The 9,127-nt window shown below is 40.9% G+C and overlaps 1 protein-coding gene across 1 annotated transcript in view; it reads right to left on the bottom strand.

Moving 5' to 3' along the window:
- Col9a1 (collagen type IX alpha 1 chain) overlaps positions 1-7,668 on the bottom strand; it is a 75,992-nt gene extending 68,324 nt beyond the window's left edge. Inside the window, exons 1-5 of the mRNA XM_021157330.1 lie at positions 7,411-7,668; positions 6,956-7,029; positions 5,925-6,002; positions 5,679-5,811; positions 94-490 (exon numbers count right to left, since the gene is read on the bottom strand). Coding sequence (XP_021012989.1) covers positions 94-490; positions 5,679-5,811; positions 5,925-6,002; positions 6,956-7,029; positions 7,411-7,424 — 696 coding nt within the window. The 5' untranslated portion in view covers positions 7,425-7,668. The remainder of the gene's footprint in view (positions 1-93; positions 491-5,678; positions 5,812-5,924; positions 6,003-6,955; positions 7,030-7,410) is intronic.
- Between the last annotated feature and the right edge of the window lie 1,459 nt (positions 7,669-9,127).

Raw genomic sequence — 9,127 nt, 5'->3', positions numbered from 1 at the left:
CTGATGGTCAAAGATGTCTTGGGCGCTGACATTTAGCCATGCCGGTTTGTTTTTAATTACTATTGTGGTGATACCTTGTGATTTTATACTTACAGGAACAGAAACCTGAGGATTGTCCACAAGTTTTCCCAGCACTGCAAAGCCATCCGCATCAATCTGGCCTCTTGGCTTTATAGGTAAGGATTCGATCCTGATGCAGTCAATAAAAAGAGTGGCGCTTGTTCTTTCCACGCCAATCATGAGCTTATGCCACCGGGAGTCAAACAAGGACGGCAAATTCAAGAAGGCGGCCGTTTGGAGACTCCCATCCAGTCCCTTATATGAAAATGCGACAGACTTTGTTTGGCCATTTATCTTCACGCCAACTTGCTCCCTCCCTGAGGAATCCTGGATCTGCCAAATGTTCCAGTGCTTTTCGAGTGTGCTTCCAGTCATCCGGAAAGTAGTTAAAAAGGAATATTCTTCAGGCAGTCCACTGGGATACAAATGCCTGAGAAGAGTTTGAAAATAATAAATATAAACCTTGTTTTCTGTGCTTATACATATTTACCATTTTTCTGTGTGTGTGCTTTTTTGAATTCTAGTCCTGCGGAAAGGCTACAGTGTGAAAGAAACTATGCAGCATTTCTTCTTGATGGCATCTTATGTGAACCTTCCCAGGTCAGTCATTCATATACATTAAATTTCCACCTTAAAATTTAAATACACATCTTAAAAACACCTCCCTTATAGCTAATGAAGGTTATCAACAATATTACCATGTATTCTACCCAAAAAGCCACCATTCAGCAATGCCATCTCAGCCAAAAAACCACACTCTTGCAAAGTTCTGGGCAACATTTCCTTCCAAAAAATGAAAGACAGTATTATTTAAGGTCTAAATCGACTCTGCTAGCTTATGAAAACCATTTAATTAAAGTAGGTTTTAATTTTTTTACATATGTCAAAATTATTTGCTATTTCGATAATTGCAAGTCTACTCTCAAGAATTGTATTCTAGACCCACAGAAACATTTTGAAAATTGGTAACCAGCTACAGCAAATGTATGTAAGGGCTTCTTCCCACTAAGGACGCCTTTCTCAAGGATTTGGGAGTATGACAGTGAGGCAGCAGCTGGCTGTTTTGTGTTTGTTACTGGATGTATGTATAAGGAGCAATGCTAACCAACTCCTCCTTCTCCACTCCAACTCCATCATGCTTCAATCTACCAAGTAAGGTTTATGGTGTGGCTACCTCTTCACTGCATTAAATGGAAGCTCAAACCAGCAGAGTCCCTAAGATGATCCTTATTTATAGCCTTAGCTATCTGCCCTTATCTGTAGATCTTGTCTTAAAGCAAGTCCTTAGGGAATGTCAGCTTTCAAAGTCTTCAAAGTTATTTCTTTAAGTCTTCTTCTAAATATAAGAAATTTCCTCAACAAGAACGAAATGCCAGGAAAACTAAATGGCAGTGAGATGTGTGTGCTAAATAAGAAAACTGACAAGTAGGCGTTAAGACCCAGAGTTCCAGACCACCTTCCTTCAGGGCAAACTTTTGAATTTAGTTCCCTTCTTACAAACAATGAAGAAAAGATCCTAATGGGTACTGATTTCATAGATGGCATTTAGGGAATTGAAGCATCATATATACACACACACTTTTGTAAATGTATACAGAAGTTCTTAAAAAACAAGGGGAAAAAAACTACCTAAAGCTTTCCACAATAGAACTACCCACATCACTCCAGATATTTGTTTTAAATATACTTCTAATTTCTAAATTGGTTTGTCACACTTGTTTTGATTTTATGGGTTTTTTTTAATTCCAAAATAATCTCTAAAAAAGAAACTAAAATTCTCCTTTATAGATGTACTCATTTGGAATACTCATAGAATACATCATTCTTAATGCACTGTCACAGCAAGGGTACCTTGTGTGTATCTTTCTCTCCACACATAAGAAGATTATATGTATTTGTATACAGATGTAACTATGACTAATATGTTAATAATCTTTTAGAATAGACAAGTATGTTAATAGGATAACAAAGGAAAGTGCCTCATTGTTCATATGAATAAAATATACATATTTGTGTGTACCAAAGACTGTTAAATATCTCTGAAACCTAATCCACAGGACAGGTAGCCTTATGTATTATTAAACACCTAAGATTCCATTCTTGAAAATATGTTATGCCTATCACAAAACAAACCTAAGTGCATACATAATTTAAAAGAAGTTGTGTCTATAAATGATTTATTGCATCCCAACCTTCATGAAGTAACTTAAGTGGAGAACCATATGGGTTTGAATAAAAGATTCAAAAGTCTTTGAACCTTGAAATATTTGTTTATGACCTTGATACCAGAAAGCTAGGGTCTGTGTTGCAAAGCAAGCATGACACATTTGTAAATGGTAGTTAAGAAAGGGTAGCTATAACCGGGCAGTGGTGGTGCATGCCTTTAATCCCAGCATTTAGGAGGCATAGGTGGGCGGATTTCTGAGTTCGAGGCCAGCCTGGTCTACAAAGTGAGTTCCAGGACAGCCAGGGCTATACAGAGAAACCCTGTCTCAAAACAAAACAAAACAAAACAAACAAACAAAAACAAAAAAGAAAGGGTAGCTATTATGCCTTTTAAAAAGAGTAAAGGGAACCATAACCATGTCTCTTAGTTCTTCATAGTTATGAAGATAAATAAGTAAAAATTAAGATTATCTAGCATTAGTTTTTTGTAGCCTATTTTTCTCCCATAAAGATTCTATGCCTTTTTTCACTGCTATGGGATTGGATTCTCCAGTACAAAAAGACTCATTAAAAAACAATTTTTTCTGTTCTCTGAGAATGAGTCCAACCCTTCCTTTCTTCCTTGTCATCTAGCTTCTGTGTGAGTCGTTTAAAAGGAAGGAACCCAACTCCATATTATGTATGGACCACATTTCCATTATCTATTCCTCAGAAGGACATTTCCAAACAAACAACTGTTTCCCTTTCCTGGTCACTGTGTACAGTGCAGCCACAAACACTGGTGAGCAAGAGTCTGCCCTTTGGACATATACTGAGGGGTGGTACAGCTGCATCATACGGCAGATCTATTCTTGGTTTGTTTGAGACAAAATGGAATCATGAAAGTTCCGGGTAAATTATGGAACTAGACAATAGTGTGAGTGAGGTGACCCAGACCCAGAAAAACTAAGGCCTTGGGCTCTTATTTCTGAATCTCTAGATGTGAGGCGATAACCTCAAATACCCACAGGAACCAGAAAAGTAAGAAGGGACTATGGTGATGGAGAGGAAAGAAGGGTCTCCTGAGAGAGGAAGATGGCATAATACAGGTGACATGAAGAGAAGCTGGGAAAAACTTGGAGGATATCTGTGGAGAGAGATAGAATAATACAGTGGAAAGGGCAAACTAACACTAAAGATGCTTTACAAAACCATAGAGAATCACATTATAGAAAATCATATTACATTATTTTTACTTAAAATTACATAAAATATACCTACATAAAACTGGGAATTGTTCTACCTCATTTACCCAGCTATACATATACCCAAAAGATGCTCTACCATCCCACAAAGACACTTGCTCAGCGATGTTCATAGCAGCTTTCATCGTAATAGCCAGAAGCTGGAAACAACCTAAATATCCCTCAACTGAAGAATGGATAAAGAAAATGTGGCACATCTGCAAAAAGAAATACTATACAGCTATTAAAAACAAAGACATCATGAATTTTTTTCAGGCAAATAGATGGATCTTGAGACCACCATCCTAAGTGAGGTAACCCAGTCCCAAAATGACATACACAGCATGTACTCACTTATAAGTCACTATTATCCATAAAATACAGGCTACCCATGCTACACTCCACAGACCCAAAGAAGCTAAGCAAGAAGGAAGGCACAGTAAGGATGCTTGAATTTCACTTAGAAGGAGGAATAAAATAGTCATAGGAGGCAGATGGAGGGGAGGAATTAATGCCAGTCATGAGAAACTGCCTTTGAGACATTGGCTGCGGGGGGGGGTGGGGGAGAGGTCAAGTGACTTTCTAGGCAATATAGCTATTGTCAATGTTCTCAGTTTCATTCAAGAATTTGAAGGCAGTCTCTATGGCTGAAGACACCATCCACTGTAGAAATGGAACTTGGAGGCCTCAAGCTGTGTCTGACCTAGAAGCCTACTCCCTGAGGAAAGCTCTTGCAGTATTCCAACGCTCTATGCAAGCTGCTTTCGAGTCAATAGCCTGCATAGCTGTGATGCCTATGGACCACAATGGCCAGCATGGCAAAATACTTCATAAGGGAAATAATGGCACTATATATTGGTGGCAACCAATTACCATTTAATTGGATTTAATGCCTACTTTATAGGGGGGAATTTATGCCTGGTACTGTCGCCCTAGCCAATCATCCATGGCTGGTGAGGTCATGGAACCTGGAGGAGAACTTAATATTGACACTTTCCCAAACCAGAATACTTTCTAACTGTATTCAAAATACATATCCTTCTCCCCACAGATGACTATAGCTCTCATTCCTCAGCAAAGAGACCATAACAGAAAATCACAACTAGTCACAATGCAAAAAACTGGCTGTGGAGTACGAAAAAAATGGATGTCTACAGTGCAACCCTATATGGAAGGTTCAGCAGGACTCATGGAAGAAAGGCTGGGAACATTCAACAAGCCAGAGGACCAGGATAACTACAAAGAGATGTGATTTCTAAATGACAAGAAAGCTGCACCCACAACATCTCAGCAATATGGTTGACTAAACAAGACCAGTGACAGCCCCAGTTGACATGCCAGTGTGAATAAGAGAAATCTCACAAGGCCTCGTGCTAGATGAAGAGCTAAAGACAATTAACTAGGGAGAGAGGGATAACAAACCTTTCTCAAGGATGGGTTTACTAACTGGCTACCAAGTAGCAAGCCCGTGTGTGTGTGTGTGTGTGTGTGTGTGTGTGTGTGTACATAACAATTAAAGAATAAGAGGACATGAATTTGAGAGGGAGCAGGGAAGAAACAGGATGAGTTGGTAGAAGAAGCAAAGTAAAATGATGTAAAAAAAAAAACCAAGCAATTCTCTTTAAAATAAAAATTTTAAATTAAATAGAAAGAATTCATTAAGGAGAAGGCTTGTTTGGTTTGGCGTCATCCAGGAGCTAAGACCGCATGTGTGGTTCTCTTTCAGCACCAGGATACATGAACAGCTCCACTGAGCCTTCTAACCACACTGCAGCTTTGAGTTAAATTTATGTTTCACTTCTGGTGGTGCTCACAGAGAGTCCTTTCAGTCAAAACCAGACAAATTACAGGAACACAGAAGGCACAATTCTAAGAACATGGCCTGAATTGATGTATGATAGTCTCAGAGGTGTTTTTATTCCTGAAATGGAAAGTAAATTGCAAACCTAACATGAAGAGAGGTATTCAGGTACTAATGATTGATAGGTGAATACATTCTTTTTGGTTTTCTTTTTTATTTTATTTTATTTTAGCAGTTCTGGTGATTTAACTCATTGGTTAATACATTGGATATAAGTGATCTACCACTGAGCTGTCCTCCAAGGCCTTTATCTTAAAATAAAATAATCCAAAAAATACATTTTAAAAAAAAATACTTTAACATTGAATAGCTATAAACATTGCTAAACGCACTTAAGGAAGGTAATTAGAGTCTTTCTGAAAGGTTACCTTGTTGGAATCCTGAAGTCTACATTACTTCCCAGCTTGTAAGCCACTTGTAAGGCTGTGGATCCCACCACCCTCTGGATAGTCCTTCGAGATGCAGCCTTCTCAATTTGGAACTGAGAAATCAGGTCAAACCCTACAGAAAGGGAAAGAGAAAGGAAAAGTTGGAAATGAGCCTGGTTCTATCCTTTTTTGAAATAAACTCTATCTGGAAAGCTTGCATTTCCAGTATGATACCGTGCTACTTGCCTGGTAAGTCATCTTGGCCAATCCTGATCTTGGGACACAGTTCACTTCCACCATTAGAAATGGAATTGGCAGGAAATCCTGCAAAAGCAATACTGTCTCATCCAATCCACCCACTACAAGAGGACGATCATTAATATGATATTAGATAACATTAAAATAGTATTAATAACCAAGAAACTGCTTAAAACACAAAGTTATACAAGCTTACTTATAAGCCATTTATTCGTCTTGAACTCAATGCCTGAATGGTCAGAACCCACTCATCTTCAGCTTCTCCAGGAAGGGATGCAAGGCATGGAACTAGAGAGCTGATTTATGATGGAGGAATGTTCCTGCCTGGAGCAGTTGGGGATTTGTTCCATTTGGAACCAGAGCTGCACAGTGTCCTGGATGGCATGGGGTCAGAAGCCTGTTTGGAAAACTTCTGGTGGTTTGGGCTAGAAATATTCCTTAAATACCACCAACTCTAAATTTACAGTGGCATTACAGAATCAGCCTTGGGCCAGTGAGATGGGGCTCCCAGACAAGTGCAGTTCTTGGGAAATTGTCACCATCAGAGATGAGATCGTATAACTGCCAGACCCTCTCCTGCCTTGATCTGACTCTTAGACAAATCACACACACACACACACACACACACACACACACACACACACACAGCTTCAGTACATAGATGAGTTTTGTCCTACCCATTAAAGTACATCAAATATTTTCTTTTTATCCTCCTGACCCTAGTGTTTGGGGGAAATCCATTTACCTACCCATCCATACATCCATTGTAGTCCCACAATATCTATCATTCACCATCTGAAAGAAGCACCATGTTCAGCCCTAGAAAAGACACAGCTATCCTTCCTGCCTACCAGCTTACAGTTGAGACTCCCTTTCTAGGCTCAACATTGAGCATAGACCCAACCATCCAAACATCCCCCCAATGCAAATCCAAGAGGGAAGGCATGAAGGACCACTGGAAGCACCGTCTTCACTCAGCCACAGCCCTGCCTTATCACTCCATAAACCGCGGCTCTTACTTGCGCGACGCTTAAGAGTTGCAGATACCCAGGGTCCCAGAAAACTGCACACACAGAAGAAAACTGGGATTTTCCTGAAGAAGAGAGAGAAAGAAATGACCCAAACAGGAACCTCTTCAGATGGAACTAGCTTCATATTTTTAAACCTGCCAAATCTGGCTGACCGAAACAACCAAATCCCATGCCTTTATTTCCATTTTGAAAGCTCACCTAGGAACTCTGCGAATAAACACATTTCTGGCTTGGTTTCACACTATCTCACCTCCTACACTCCCCTTGACTCTGCTTTCTTTTATCTTTGTTTTTTGCCTCTTCTCTTTGTATTTCAGATGTTTACGCACTAGCTATACAATCTCACCTGTCTCTCCCCTTGGTTCTCACTGTCTCTCACCTCCCCTTATGCTACCAATACTGCAAAAATCCTCACCCGGCTCCCTCCAGAGGCATGGGCTTACCAGAAGTTCTTCATTTTCCCAATGGGTTCTCTGTGGTTTATAAGAGTCACAGTAAAGGGTTTGGAGGGGAGTCACTACTCCCCAAAACCCCCTCTCTACCCTTCTCGGACTTCGAGTTTTGGCCCCAAGCTTGCTCTTCCTTGCCCCTCTCAGGGCTAAAAGCAAAAAGAGTGAATCAGAGGCATGCAATAACCCTTTAAGCTGAAGCAAAGGAAAGGGGTGGGGAGAGGCAGCCTGTAACCCAGGCCCAGCCAGGGGTGTGCCTGGCTCAAAACTAACAAGGTCACACTGAAGGAGGGACTGAATGGGAAAAGCCTTACTGAGAAGAAAAAAAGAAGAAAAAACCAGGATGTGGGGGATTTAACCAGAGAAATGCAGCAAGCTGCTATGGGAATACAGTGCAGGCTTTTAGAACAGCTATAGGGCACAGTAGAGGCTTTGAAAACTGTTATAAGGGCACAGTAGAGGCTTTTAGTGGTCCAGGATCCAGCAAAGAGCTGCCTATTCCGAGGCAGGGGTGTGGGGGCTCACCGGAGCCTTGCCGCTTAGTCGACCTAAGTTTAAACCCACTTCTTCTGCCTTGGCGGTTATGTGAACTTGAGCAATATAATTAGCCTCCGGGTAGTTAACTACCATATCTGTAAAATGGGACCAAAGTTGTTCCTTAACAGCAGTTCCTGGGGGAAATCAAATGAGATTGGCAAAGATAAAAGATCTCTTGCCAAACTCATCCACTGGCATCCTTATCCTGATAACAAGTCACTGTGTGCGTCCCTCTCTTGTCCATGCCTACAGCTTAGTAGCATATGAGTCTCACAACCACTCGTGAAGTTAGACTACACATCGTTATTCTCTAGATGAGAGAACTAAGGTACAGACCCAGGTGACTCTCCCAGAGCACCATTGATGCTATTCATTGCAAGTCAGCTCTCTAACTCGCCATGGGAAATTCTGATACGATATGACCTCAAGCCTTTTAATTGTTTGCTCTCAATCTCTGAGATCAATAGTATGCAATTGAATAAACCAGGGAGAATACAGCACATTCTTGCCCATAAGAAACCAGAGAGTGAATTACTAGGATCACAGACCTAGACAGGAGGTGTACGCACGCCACTGTTTCTTGTGCACAGACCTCCTCCTGAACCTGAGCACTCCTCAGGAGCAACAGGACTCCTGGCCCTGTATGGCAAGCACAGGATGCCTGACTTCCGGTTCCATCTTGGAGGAGACAAATGTCGGAGGAACACCGGCACGCAGAATCAGGGGGGCCAATCATCTCTGTAAATCGTGGTGCCAGATAGTTTTAAGGTTTGCTTCCTTGAATTATTTTCACGTTTTTGACTCATTAAAATTTTATTTTGTTTTCTTTTTGGTGTTTGTATTTGTATACTTGTTTTTGCATGTGTTGAGGGATGGGGTGCATACATACGACCCTGAAGAGGCTCAAAATTGGCATTGGGTGTCTTCTTCCATAATTCGCTATTGGTTTAAGGAGGGATGGTCTCTCACTGAACCCGGAGCTCACTGGGGATCTTCTCCTCATGCTGACATTCCAGGGAGCTGCCAGATATGCTTCTCTATTACACGAGTTCCAGGCTCCAAAGTCTGGTCCTCGGACTTCTGAGGCAAAAGCGTTACCCACTGAGATATCTCCCAATTCCTTACCTGTTTGTTATTTCAGCAAAGTCTTTCTTACTTTGGCCTCTCTCAGCTT

Source organism: Mus caroli, chromosome 1 (assembly GCF_900094665.2).
Source record: "Mus caroli chromosome 1, CAROLI_EIJ_v1.1, whole genome shotgun sequence".
Classification (NCBI taxonomy): Eukaryota; Metazoa; Chordata; class Mammalia; order Rodentia; family Muridae; genus Mus; species Mus caroli.
The sequence above is the reverse complement of the archived record's forward strand: the minus strand, read 5'-3'. Positions and strand labels throughout refer to the sequence as shown.